This window comes from Eutrigla gurnardus, assembly GCF_963514095.1.
Source record: "Eutrigla gurnardus genome assembly, chromosome: 2".
NCBI lineage: Eukaryota > Metazoa > Chordata > Actinopteri > Perciformes > Triglidae > Eutrigla > Eutrigla gurnardus.
In genome coordinates, this window is record NC_139916.1 from 16693567 (window position 1) to 16707709 (window position 14143).

Sequence of the window (14143 nt, forward strand, 5' to 3'; positions counted from 1 at the left end):
GCATTAAAACTAAAGTCTGTTTTAAAAATGTAAGGAGTAAACATGACAGCTTTTGTAATTTATAAGATGTCAGAAAAATAAATAACTACAGATACCTGCAAATTCTACTTTCACCTGCAAATTCTACTTTCACTGCGGGTCTAAATGAGTAACTGCAGGTGAGGTCTGGCTGTGTGGCTTCTACACCGGAAGTCCAAGAGCACGTCAGTCTGCGGCTGCGCGCTGTGAAAGGACATTTCTTGAGCAGCAATGGCTCCAACTGCACCTTATGAACTCGAGTGGCAAACGACACAGATAATCAAATATCTGCTTGAGGACGAGGACGAGGAGCATGACAGGTGTTGTCAATCCAGCGCTACGTTGGAGGTCGACAGCCCCGCGGGAGCTAGCAACGGTTGGTTCGGTTTTCCTGTCCGTGAATGCTCTGACGTTACGTTACTGTTCCGGCGGGAGAGAGTGATAAACCGTCCGTACTGAGACGGGATACGTTAACGGTTAACGTTAGCTACAGTAGATTAACCTTCATTTTCAGCTAATTACAAAACGTGAGGTGGTGGACCCTTGTGTTTCACACAGTAGGTTTTACTGTATACTGTTTGACTCTGGTACAGTTGATGTTGAAGACGAGTTAATAATACATATACGCACACACGTAGCCTGCATGTATAAAGAAGCGTCCAGCGCTTGTGTTTTAAATGCTTTAATGGGTGACATTGGACCCGTCTAGACGACGATAAAGGCTCCTTTATGTCGCTATTAACCTCTTTAGTATTAGCTTGTTATTGAGGACATACAAGTGGGCTGAGAACTCTCAATTATGTCTGTGCTCAGTACAATGCATACAGATGTTTAGCCTGCTGTCACTGACTGTAAGCATGTATGTATTTTTTTTTTTCAGATGACACTTTTGACCCAGTCCTGATAGCTGACAGACTGAGGAGTGTGGCAGATACCCTGAATGACAATGCCCAATTTAAAGCTGCAATGGCTGACCTGAGGCAAGCAGCAGCCCAAGAGGTACACACACCAATCATTTTATTATATTCATTTCTTTTTGTATTTAATATTATTATTCATTATTTATATTACGTTTGTTATGTCCCTTTGCTGCTGCAACACCCACATTTCTCCACTGGGGATCAATAAAGTATTATCTTATCTAAAGTTTTTTTTAATGTTAATCCAAATTGGCGTTCACAGGATCATAGGTTATGTGAAAATTTGAAACTAAAAACTAGGGGAAGCATCATATTTTGAAGATTAATACCCGTTTTCTTAAACTTAAGTTGACTATTTTGTTGTGAGATGCACTGCAAAGTCGATTGAAATGTAGTTTTTTTTTTTTTTAAGTGAGAATAACTATATTACTAACAGTGTTTTCTCATTTGCATCCGGTGTTTTCCAGCCATGTCTCGGTTATAAAGTGTCAACAGTTTTTTAAAGGAACAGTCTCTTCTTTGTACTAAACTAGTGTCAAGTGAAAACTATCGACTCATTACACTGTTCTGTGACTGACTCAAAACTATGAATTTTCAAATCAGCAATTTTTCAGATACATTTGTGTTGTTTATGTTAAAAATAATAGCAAAGCAGCACACCATTAAGAGATTAATCAAAACATTTGGAAATAGATCCAACATTAAGTCAGGATATGTTTTTCTGTTTCTGTTTATTATAATATCTGGACTTCTCTCTCATCTTTCCCCAGGCCTTAGAAGCAGCGTTTGGAAGTGGCGTGGAGGCCATCTGCCAGACTAACGTCGCCCAGCAGGCTGATCTGGCTTCAGAGATGCAGCTGATCAGGGCCTCAGTGGCCTTTGGACTTTATATGAAGAAATCATCCCCAGAGTTGAAAAGTAAAATCCAGAGTGCCATGACAGCATTCCTCAACAGGCGTGTCGGCCCATGGGTGTCTCAGCAAGGTGGATGGGTAAGGGTTCTTTTTTTCTTCTAAATTGCGATCAATTTCACAGGATAACTGGAAAACTATGATAACATTATAATAATAAAAGATAAAGGTGATGTTTGATATTAGATGTTAATTGTTAGGTCAAGGCTTTGAACCACTGCACCAACCCTTTGTAAGTTTAAAGTTGCGAGCAGCAAAGAATGGGCTCTGCAAGGCGGGGCAAAGTGAAGCAGGAACTCTCTGCAAGAGACTTGTAGACTCACACAAGAGGTCAAGAGCATACGACAAACCAAAAAGATGACAAATCATCATATTGAAATCATTGCCCAGTCCTTCATATATTTTATACACCACACCCAGTTTCGCAAACACTGCAATTGCTGCGCAAACCAAATTATGTCAGTCGAGGACGTTTTTATATTGTGTCCCCACCGACTTCTAAATGCAGTATCACCATTTATACTAGCAATCAACTTATGATATAATTATATAACCCTGCCTGATGATTAGTGTTACGCCCCAGCTACGGGACCAAAGACGCAACACAAAGTTGAGCCCCCATCCTCCCCTCGTCCCAAGCAGCCATACAACGCCAGTCAGGTTTTTGATGTGATAACAAGATCATTTATTACACGGGTAATTAAATCACATGTACCACAATGAAACTAAGGTTACCTTACAGAATAACAAACATAACAAACTAACTGAGGAAGGATCAATATGACCTGTTAAAACTTCAAGAAACAAAAGGACAAACTCTAACCTCCCAACCTAACATAAAGAGGAGAAAACGAAGAACCAAATTGGCAGTCCACATATAACTAAACATTCGCAAATGATGTGGCTGGTTGGGGAGAAAGTGACGATGAGGAAATGCCCCTCTCTGCCATGCCGCCGCCGTCTAGGGTGCTTTTTGAAGCTGGGGACCTGGTGAGCCTGCCAATCCAGTCTAGTCTGGGAACCAGTTCTAATTGTGTAGCAGCATGCCACCCGACCGTCCACCAATCGTCCTCCTATCCCCTCACACATTCACCTGCACAATTAAGCACACATACGAAAAAAAAGAGCATCACACAGTTTCGTTTTGCATTTCTATAAACCATCAAGCCTGAATGGACTTTGGATGACTTAAGCAATACAGCATTATGATCTTGTGCCCTCATGCTTACCCAGCAGTCGTTGTAACACTTCCTTCATGTCGGTTTAATTCTTGTGAAATGAAACTGAAATGACCTCTTTCACCTGCTGCATCAGGCAGAGTTGAACAGACCTCTCTGCCTTAACTTTGCAGGAAGTAGTAGACAACATTATTTTTAAATACTGTAAGTAAAATACAAAGATTGTCACCGTGACTTTCTGGGATTGTAAATTCCTGTCTTCTTATAATACTGCAGCCAGTTACTACTTGAATACACATAATATTGCAGTACAAAACTTAAACGTTCACAGCTGTGCATCTGCATCCTTACGTTGTACTTCCGTTTTGAAATCCCATGAGTGTTTTGCTAATCTCTTATTTTGTGTTTGTTTGGTTTGTTTCAGGACAAAGTGATTTGAGACTGAATCTTGCCAAAGCAGCCTCTCTACATGCCCACCAGAATGATAATCTTTCACTTGTGGAGCCGCTGTATGAGTTTGCAATCTGTCTATTCAGGGTGATATTATCGCAGACGGAGAGCAGATCACACAGTAAACCTCCTCATCACAACTTTAGTGCTTTCACACAAAGTTTCTTTTTTAGACAATCTGGCAATAACCCCTTATTGCATGTCCCTGATGCACTTCAAAGGTTAATGTGATTATGTGTTTTCAGAGTTGATAAAAACAGATTGCCACCGCCCTTGTGAAAAATAATTTCACTTCCTGATGAACACACAAACAAGATTTAAATCAGTGACTCTCATTCTTAAATAAATATGTTTTTTCATCAGAAGACACTAAATCTTGCGGCTAGATCTCCACTATGTCACTGGTTGCACCAGTATAATCTTGAGGAGTTTTCTAGAATGATCTATGGTGTAGGCTCTAATTTTGTGTATTTATTATCATCCATGTGGGTTCATCTATTGGGCATCTGCATTTCTCACTTGAATTGAATATTCATTTAAATGATTTAACTTTGCTGGTGTCTTTCATGCCTTCTGATAATCAAATCACAGTACAAAAAATGCTCTTGCCAAGTCATCATGTAAAAATGAAGCCGTGGAATCCACCATGCTCTCACTTTGGCATCCAGATGGGTCTAATCTGTTTGTACTCAATCATGACATGCCATTTGGGGGGCTCAACCAAGCTATGATTTGAGGTATAGGTGGAGGTATACTTTTCCTTTCACTAAACGGGAATACGGGTATTCTAGTAGGCCAAGCTATTAAACCCTCATTGTCTTTGTGAAAAAGTCTGCTGAATGTCTTAATCACAACTGTATTCCGTGTATGTTTATCCCACCATTTTAGACAAAGCATCATCATCATCAGCAACATTTCCATTGAGTGAGACATTTAAAATGGACTATTCAAACCCAAATATCAACATGTACTGTGTAAGTTTTATACATGTTTGTTTACAGTTAACTGGGAGACATGTGTTATGTTTGGAAACTTTGATATCTTGCACATTAAAATGAAATGTTTCATAGGCAGTTTATTATTCACAGCTTGATAGAAATTTGGTGGGAAGATGGGACCTTTCCTTTTTTGTAATTTTTAAAAAAAGATTTCAATAAAAATGTGAAACTTTGAAATGATAAGTGAATTATTCATTTCTGTGTGCCATTTGAGGTTTTTTGTTTGTTTTACAATTTATTTTCAGCATTTTATAAACGATAACTAATAATTCAAATTTTCCATGCAAACATATTTTCATAATAACATGTACTAGTTTGTGCAAAATAATTGGTCATTGCATTTGATTGTATGCTATAGGATTTAAATTACTTTTTACTTTTATAATTGATAAGTATTTTATTACAGTGGAAACAGCTTACAGTGATTAAATGCTTATATGGATCAAAAAGCTTGGGACAGAATCATTCTACGCAAACGCTGTTTGAATCATTTATGAATCATACACAGCACAGTATAAAGTAATTCAGTGTTTAAACTAGTCATTCAAATTCAGTATTTAATAAGTCTGTTTCATAATTTTATTTTCATATTATAAATATATAAGTGTCATTTGGGTGGAAATTTATGAGAAATAAACATTTAAAACAATTGTAATAATCATTGGCTTAGAGAAATAAACTTTGACCAAACGTGATCATTAGTGGTTTCCACTGTATTTTACAAAGCATTGTAATATTTTGAAATAAATAAATATTACACTAACACTTCAACACTGATAGAATCCCATGCATCTTTCTGTGTTATTTTATATGCTACTAAATATAGTAGGATATAGTAGCTCATTGGGCATTTACACCCTAAATACCTACACTACTATTGAAGTTTTTTTTTTTACATTTTCAGTCCACCCTCTTTAGTTTTTTTTTTACATGAAACTCAATGTAATTTGCAAACATGTAAGTAAACTACAGTGTTATCTTACTTTAAGTCTCCTCAGCCTAGTGTTGCCTAGTATGTGATTTAACTTCTGCCCAGTAACCAGCAGAGTGCAGAACTCACCACTTTGTAACATAATGCACAAGAAGGCACCAAACAAGCCTGGATCCAATGTCTTTGCTGTTTCTGTGCACATTTCTTTTACTTTTACAAGAAGCATTTCTGGAGGAAGGGACATTTAAAAAAATATTTTTTGTTTCCTTGTTTTCTTTGTTGTCGGGATCACAGAGCCTGCAGCTCTCTGGCTGCAGTTCACACTGGGATGTAAAGGCAGGAGGAAAGTCAAGGGTGAAAGTGTCGACACACCACACATGCACCGTATACCTTCTTCCCAGAACAATTCATCTGAAGTGACATAAATTTGCTTGTCATGTAGCCTATGACTTCTATTTGAAGTCTTTTACAGCCTTTGCATTCTTGGCATGTGGATGATATTCACAACTACTCCCGAAGTCAAGCTGTCTGCGAAGCCATACCTCTGCTGCTGTTTGGCAGTCGGCATCAGCTCCACACTAACTCTGTGAGACGTGGCAGGGCAGTTCTGGACCAGCTGGGAGGCAGATCCACAGCGAAAGACTTCACAGGATAAAATCCTGTTTGAACTCAGAAATAGCTGAATCCTCTATTAATTGGGTCAATAGTTGAACAAACATTTCCTTTTAAAGCTCCATTTAAAAGGACCTTCATTTAGAATAAGTTTTACATCATTTTTATATTGAAATCACAAACACACTGGACTGCAATTCTCAGATAAATATTAATGGGCCCTGAAGAGATGTATCATAACATTATTCATTCAGTTCATTGCCATGAAAACATACCTGAAAACATACCTGAATCTGTGTACTCTTATGTCTTTGTTGTTCCCAAATGTCTGAGATTCTTGCACATTGTTTCACAACAGATATTGTGACTTATCAAAGCAGAGAAATTACAGGTGGAATCATTAACATTAATGATGGCTGTTGCAGAAATGAAGCATAGTGTAGATTAACGATGTTATGGGAGACTCCGCTGGTCTCTTAGGTTTTCTTAAAACAAAGATCTCTTAGCTGTCAATTGTTGTTGTTACATTCTGCAAAGAACGTCTGTCGAATATCAACAAGACTCAATAACACCATTATTTTCTTTCTGTTTGATGTAAGTGTATTTTCCAACAGCACAGCAGTTAACACAAACTGCACTGGCAAAATTTGAGTGTCCACTGTTTAATAACAAACGGTCCCTATATGGATACAATACTGAAGCTATTGATTATCTTTTGATATTGTTCATGTACATTTGAGAATATTGCTCAAATTGTGAGTAATTTATCAAAGTAAACAGAACGAAACCTAAAGCCACCATGAGTAGAATTTATAAAGTCCAACTTTGGCACCCCCCAGTGGTAGTATAAAAAAAGATACTGTATTTGACAATGTGTCACAAAAAGATTAAAATAAGTATTTCACATTAAATAAGTCAGTTTGTTATGTAAATTGAATTTTTTAGGTAGGGAAGATGCTTCGCAAAAACAGTGACTTGGTTTCAGATAGGATGCAGAAAAGGTCAACAGAGGTGGGCACACACACACAGACTAAAAATATGCTATAGGTTTAAAATCTTTATGCTTTACAATCAATTCTACACACAACGGCTTTAAAAGCATTTCACAGGAACACAAATTGAGAAAAGAATCACATGGAAACATTTGTACAAAGGCAGCATTGGAAATACAGTGTGTGTGTGTGTGTGTGTGTGTTCTGTTACAGCACACAGTAGCACAGTAGGTTAAGACAGGAATCAACAGGGTCACATTAACAGGCCTGTTTATTTGATGGGAAAGCATTGTGGTGATGTTGACGATGAAATTAACTCAGGTGAGATAACTCAGTCAGACTTCAGGAGACAAATTCCTTGCATGTCCATGAATACTTGGTCAATAAATGTGATTCTGATCCCACCCTGTCCCACCTCTCCCTCGGACTCCAAAACCACCTATAACCTATTATTGTTAACCAACTATGAGCAGCTCTCTGCCGAGTGACAGAACATCAATGTGTGGCTCCAGAGTGGATTTTGATGCTTCCACCTGCTAATGAATATACAGCATTATGAATTTAAATCAGTGCTAACCATATGCTGCTACTTTGTTTGCTTTCCTGTCTCCATTTAAATGTCATCTAATGAGATGCTTGCAGGGTGGAATTCCCAATCTGCCTGCACATCTGTCAGAGACAGTGTCAGAGATAGAATATTATACAGTATCTCCCATTAACATGTATACATATATTAGTTACATACAGTACATATTATGTATTATGTATGACGTGTCAGCAGTCCAATCTCAACATGAATCTTTCATGTTGAATCTCACTTATTGTATAAAGGAAAACAAGGGTCAGTTTACTCTCAGAAATTACAGCAAGAACGAGATGATGCTACATTGGTATACCTACTTTTCCCACAAAGAATCCGAGGGAAATGTGACAAAGGTAAGTGAAAACATCTGCTAGTCATGGAAAGGGCCGGCTGATAAATGTACAATCGAGGTACATCATAGGGTTAAAAAGATTATCACCCAGATCAAATTTAGCTTACTGGAGGAGCCCCATCATTCCTTCGATTCACAGTCCTGTAGCTATAGTTAAATAATTACTAATGGGTGGCTCCACAGTATTATTAAACCATTGTCCATGTCCATGAATATTTAAAGAGGTGCATCAAGTATTTTTTATTTTAGTGTGAGTGCTGCTTGAGTCATACCGTCAGTCAAATGGTCTCAACGACGTCATCAAAGGTAGCCTTCACACACACTGGATTGCGCCACACATCTGTAAGGGTCAATTCTCCATGTTTTTATCCATCCAGACAGCATGCAGCACATCCTGTGTCCTGGTCATCTCAAATCACTATTTTTGTTTGTTTGCCCACCACTGATTGACCAGATTCACTATTAACACATTTGTTTAACCTTTTTTGTCCTTAAGGCCACAGACAATTGTGATCATTCACATAAAAAAAGGCCATGAGCATTAATTCAGATCAAAAATACAATACAGCATACACTATTTGTAGTATTTGTACTGCGTGTGCTACAGATATACCCTTTCTGATTCAACAGGTTGGTGTTGAAACTGATGAGAAGCCCCTCATCTTCTTCACGGCATCATCTTCATTTTGTCAGCCAGCGGAGAAATAAACAATCAGTTCTATTTGAATCAAAGTCTGATTTAGGATGTTAATCCAGTCTCCATGCCAATTAGCCATCCTACCCTCTCAGAATGTGTTGGATGGAAGTAATCAGTCGATCCATGATGGCATTCCCTCGTCACTTTCATCCCTGTGACATTGTGCCATTAAGGCCATTTTGACAAGTTACCAAGTACGTAACAGAGTCTTTTCCATTCTGCGAACCAGTAGTTTGAAACTTAACAGTTACACAGCAATCCAATTAGTTGCCAAGGGTCACAAATCATCATCATCATCATCATTCTGCCTGAGCCTCCTCTCATGACTTTGTCCTCTCTGGCTGCCTCTTTGAGGAAGCCGGCCGACCGGATCCTGACAAAGCACGTACTGTTTCCAAATTTTCCGGAACGCTGTGCGGAATTTCTTGATGCGGAAAGCGTACACGATGGGGTTGACAGCCGAGTTGCCATGTGAGAGGATGATGGCAATGTAAATGAGGAATATTGGCTTATTGCAGTTGGTGTAAAACAGGGTGATGCAGTTGAGGATGTGAAGAGGGAGCCAGCTGACCGCGAAGAGGAAAAGAACGAGGGCGAGCGACTTGGCTAGCTTGAGCTCCTTGCCAAAGTAGCGTCTGGGGTCCGTGTGGCTAGCCGTCACCTACAGAGAGATAAGGGAGAAGATCGTCAGCATATAACTTTAGCTTTAGTCTAATAAGTTCACATTAAGTCTTCTTTAATGTCTTTTATTGGCTGCATATCAAACAAAGCGACCACATGAAGAGAAACCCCTCACCTTCTTGTTGAGCTGCTTATGGATCATGTAGAAAATCTCGACATAGATGGCCAGCATGAGGAGCAGAGGGGGCAGCACCCAGCCAAAAAAGTTGAAGTACACCATGTAGTCCATGCTGATGACTGTCTCAAACTCACAAGTCACCACGAGGGCATCAGAGACCAGGGAGCCGTTGTTACGGAGAAGCTGCAGGTTATTCCAACCCAACATGGGCGTGAGGCCCACTACGATGGACACCAGCCAACACAACAACACGGCCATGCCAGCTCGCCAAGGAGTCACCACCCGCTTGTAGCTATGGCAACAAGAGAGAAGATCATGGTTTTAATTCAGTCCAACACCACGTAATTCACTGCACAAGATTTCAAACATATACTCCCTTTGTGAAGCTAATTATTTGTATTTTATTTGTTTTATCCAACCCACGTTTAGCCAGGTAAGACCTGTGGAGGTTAACACTCTTTCACAATGGCGACCTGACAAAGACAGCAGCATAAAACGTTACAGATAACAACAATAGCCACAAGTAGTACATTGACATGAACATTGACTTGAAAGATTAAAATGCCGACGCCCAGTGACAAGTACCAACTGATTCATTAAAAAAAACCAACTTCAGCTGTTCAGAAAACTGTGGGAGTTGTTGCCTTGCGTAACTCTCTGCAATTCTGAGGATGTCACTCATCCTGTCTCTCCCACACAACGGTCTGCTACTGGACAGTGATGAATTAGTCATTGTCGAGCGGACATGAAAGATCAGTGTGGTTAGACTGGGCCGGGTTTTTTTTTGTTATTCAGCCTTTAGCTCTAAACAGTAAGTGCTGACTCAGCAGACGACAGGGCTAAATGATCTCGCTCATTCCTGCTTTCACTCTCGTGCATATGTTTTCTTTCTTCTTACCATGCCTGTTCCCTGGATAACCTAGAACACTAATGCAGGGCGAGTCAGACACAACACAGGATGTATGAAGAATACTCAAAGGATGTTTAATGCATTCCCATATGTGACCAAAGTTTTTGTATCGACTTTATAACGCTCTGTCCAGCCGCTTGTAAAACTCGGCTGACTGTCTGCATACAGATCAGCTGTCTACGCTGCCAAAAATGACTTTCTGGAGTCGACTGTGCCCCATCTATTTCTACTTTCCTGAGGGATTTTCACCTGCTAAATCCCTATCTTCCAGATAAACCCACAAGCAATACTTGGGACATTTTCAAATCTCAGACACAACAAACTTATCATGACAGGGTGCTTCCAAACCAGCGCCGCTATAAAAAGCAATCAATGCCTGTTAAACTGTGGCTCTCTCTAAAGTGGTATAGGTAGGGGGATGGGAGGGGGATCCCATTTTTGGCTCACTGATGAAAGCGGTAAAGCCAATAATACCAAGATCTTACCACACAATAGTTTTTTTATTCCTCCAGTTGCTAATGTAACCAAGTAAGCGAGTGCACTACGTGAGTGTGCATGTTTCTATGTGTGTGTTGGTTGCCAGCTTGAGAAATGATGCAATCCATCAAGCAGCCACCATAAGCCGATTGACCAATCATGCATTCTTGTCAAGGCTCATTGTCCAGTTAGCCAACTTGAAGTAGACACTTAGTTTTCAATTAAAGTATAAGGTAAAGAGGAGTTCTAGCTGATAACATTTACCGTTTAAAAATGAAGAAAGGAATGAAGAAAGAGGTACAACATTTATGAGCTTCACGTGCTCAGGCTGTGAAATTCAACAGCTTTAAAAGTGCCGAATGGGCCTATAAATACTAAATATATGTAAAAAACAATCCTATAGCCGAATTAATGTAAGATGTATTACTTTGTTTCAGTTTACAGTTTATGTCTGGGATGAAATTGTGTGTTGGCGGTGTTAAGTGACTGAAAATAAAAGTGATAAATCTAAATATAATTAGAATTTAGATTAAAAACCGTTTATAAATGTGAAAATCAATGACTCATTCACTGCCCGTGTAGTTTCCAGCAGAGATATTACAGAGATGCCAAACAGATTAATGCAGCCTTTTATTAATGCTATACTGAAAATTAATTAAAATCACGAGACACACCTGCACACGGCATATTCATGTCTATTTCCAGCTGGAGCCCAAATGAAAAGCGTGCATGGCCGCTCCGGTGGGTGCCCTTGGTCCGAGCAGCGGACCAGACACAAAGGCTTCTGTAAATGAGACAAGATAATGCGAACTAGAAGAAATTCACCTTTAGGCCTACCTCATGGGTATTTTGACTCGCAGATAGCGGTCGATGGCGATGGCCAGAAGCGCCAGGATTGAACTTTGAGTGAGGACGAGCACGGTGCAGGCGACCAGCAGGCAGCTGTAAAAGTGCGTCTTGAATCCGATGCTGATGGCTATGGCGAGCGGGATGACAAGAGCCCCGACCGCAATGTCAGCCAAGGCCAGGGAGACGATGAAACAAAACGTGGTGTCCCTCAGGGACCGGTTAATGCGCACAGCCCAGACCACCATCACATTACCGATGACCGACGACACCGCGATCACCACCTCCATCCCGATGTAGAGGGCTTTGGAGGAAGGCAGACCCGACGGCATGTTCACGGGAGCCGGAGGAGCGCGCGCTCAGCGGAGAAACAGCCCGGACGCGTCGACGGAGTTCCCTGTTTGAGTTTGCGGGCTCCGAGTGAGACACCCAGACTAAGGCTTCGCATGTTTCACCTCCCCAGAGAGTTAGGGCTGGTGACTGTTGCTCTGAATTGTTTCAGGATCCCGTCCAGGACATCGAGCCGCGCGCAAGACGCAGCGCTCGGTCTCCATACGGTCCGAGGCGGTGATTCCGAGAATTAAGTGGCCCCTGGCGGAGGGACAGAACGGGACCCGGGATACCGGATGCGTCAGGGAACGGTGTAACCTTTCATCAATGTCAGACGTGCATGAAAATAAAAAATAATTCATTCCCAGTTAGGTCCATCGTCATTTCCAGCTGAAGCTGAGTCATTTGGATAGTTATGTACTCCATCAGGGCTTATCTTCTTGGAAACCATTGGCCGCAGCAAGTATTCTTTTCCCCCGGAGATATTGTTTATTGTGAAATAATCTCGGTTTGTATAAATGTTACCCAGAGTTCAGATTAGTGATGTCTCTTGATCTCCTTTCTGTGAAGTTGTGTGACTGAAAGCTCGCCCTCTATGGGAGTGGACACACCGAGGAGGAGAATACCAAACATGAATTCATATGTGAGGAGCATCTTATAGCCACAGTCAAAGTTGTACTAGGAATGGCACAATATTTCCCACTTGCTTTGATAATTTAGACTCACTTTTAATGGGACACAAACACTTATTTAGATACAAATGTGATTATAAACGATATCCCTGCATGCCTTTCTTCAGTGCGACTAGTTGCAGGCTGAGTGAAGAGTGCATGACAAGTATAAGCCTGTGAAGCTTTGACACTCTGAGGGGATGCTAAGAAAGGAGACAGGGTGAAGACAAATGCTCACATGTTTTGTATTAGAGGGAGAATAAACCAATACAGGACAACGTCGGTTTGGCGTCAGCAGGACTCAGTTGGAAGACACACACGAACCAATCTAGATGCAAATGAGACTCATAAACAAGGGGCATATAAAGCATGAGTTTATACAGATAGGCTATTCATCCTGTTCACAGGATTCATCTTCATCTGCATTGTATTTGACTGCGAATGCAGTCCATCTTCTCCAAATACAGACCGTCGCTCTGACGACCTGGTCGTGCCACGACCTCTTTCTCTCACCTTGATGACAGTGAAGGTCTGAGAATGATTGATGTTCTTCATCATTCATCATTCTTCATCAGCTGTTACTCCTCACTGACCTTCATCAAACCTACAAGATAATTTCCACCAAACCTGGGACACTCAACACATGGGCACTCTGACCCAACTTTACTTTAGAAACCTCATGCTGGTGACTAAATGAGTAAAAAAACTGGTCATTTTTTGAATTTGTGAAATATAAATATGCAATTTTATTAAAGATGTACTTTTCACATTTCTCACATTTTTTTGGTCATATATTAAAATGCAACATGTGCGTGTGCTTAATTCCACTTTTATGGAACAGTGTAGATAATATCTGTTACAGCTCTGATAACTTGCAACAGGAAAGAAAAGAAAACAGCTTTAAATTACAGTATGAAATTTGGATAAAACTCAAATATTAAAAAATAATTATTCATATTTTAATAGATCAGTATAAATAGTGTCTCACATTGGTGAAGTCTCACTACAATGCCACATTTTTACCATTTACTTATTTTAAAAGTGAAAAAAAAATGTAACATTTAAAAATAAAACTGGCTCATATCTGAAGAATCATTTTGTTTGCTTGTAAAGGTGCTCTGTTGTCTTCCAGGCAGCTTAATCAGTGGTCTTCATCACTGGGCCTCTTCTACATTACTGTGTTTTATATGTTGAGCAGATGTTTGTTTTACCAGCTTAGTGTAAAAGTGTATTATGTTCCTGTCATCCCTCCTCTTACCGTACCGGACCTTTTTTCCTCAGTTATTGCCTTAACAGACTTACAAGGTCTTATCTTGGCTGGAACAACTAAATATTTATGATATATGACCATGATGATGCATCTGCAAACGGTCACAGTAGAAATACCATGAAGCCTCTCATAAAGCAGGCTCTACTAATGAACAATTCCCCACCAGATGACAAAAAAAGTATTTTTTTATCAGAGGAG

The 14143-nt window shown here is 40.0% G+C and overlaps 2 protein-coding genes across 2 annotated transcripts; one reads left to right on the forward strand and one right to left on the reverse strand.

The window, feature by feature from the left end:
- The first annotated feature begins 213 nt into the window (after positions 1-213).
- LOC311026337 (uncharacterized protein) lies at positions 214-4658 on the forward strand. Its single transcript, XM_084029850.1, has 4 exons — positions 214-394; positions 899-1017; positions 1709-1930; positions 3452-4658. Exons 1-4 carry the CDS (start codon positions 250-252, stop codon positions 3464-3466), a joined length of 501 nt encoding a protein of 166 aa, XP_083885976.1. The 5' UTR covers positions 214-249; the 3' UTR covers positions 3467-4658.
- A 2011-nt stretch (positions 4659-6669) lies between these two features.
- LOC311028481 (adenosine receptor A1-like) lies at positions 6670-12643 on the reverse strand. The gene is made up of 3 exons (XM_084033090.1): positions 11666-12643; positions 9439-9733; positions 6670-9303 (listed from the first exon to the last, which is right to left on the reverse strand). The coding sequence occupies exons 1-3, from the start codon at positions 12004-12006 to the stop codon at positions 8920-8922; spliced, it is 1020 nt and encodes a 339-aa protein (XP_083889216.1). The 5' UTR covers positions 12007-12643; the 3' UTR covers positions 6670-8919.
- Positions 12644-14143: the final 1500 nt, after the last annotated feature.

Bases quoted from the DNA above. Each gene is read 5' to 3' on its own strand.
- LOC311028481 (XM_084033090.1), bottom strand. From the start codon at position 12,006: ATGCCGTCGGGTCTGCCTTCCTCCAAAGCCCTCTACATCGGGATGGAG. The intron at 9,734-11,665 runs GTAGGCCTAAAG...TTGTTGCCATAG, and splicing joins CGAGTCAAAATACCCATGAG to CTACAAGCGGGTGGTGACTC. The intron at 9,304-9,438 runs GTGAGGGGTTTC...ATCTCTCTGTAG, and splicing joins ATAAGCAGCTCAACAAGAAG to GTGACGGCTAGCCACACGGA.
- LOC311026337 (XM_084029850.1), top strand. From the start codon at position 250: ATGGCTCCAACTGCACCTTATGAACTCGAGTGGCAAACGACACAGATA. The intron at 395-898 runs GTTGGTTCGGTT...TTTTTTTTTCAG, and splicing joins CCCCGCGGGAGCTAGCAACG to ATGACACTTTTGACCCAGTC. The intron at 1,018-1,708 runs GTACACACACCA...ATCTTTCCCCAG, and splicing joins GGCAAGCAGCAGCCCAAGAG to GCCTTAGAAGCAGCGTTTGG.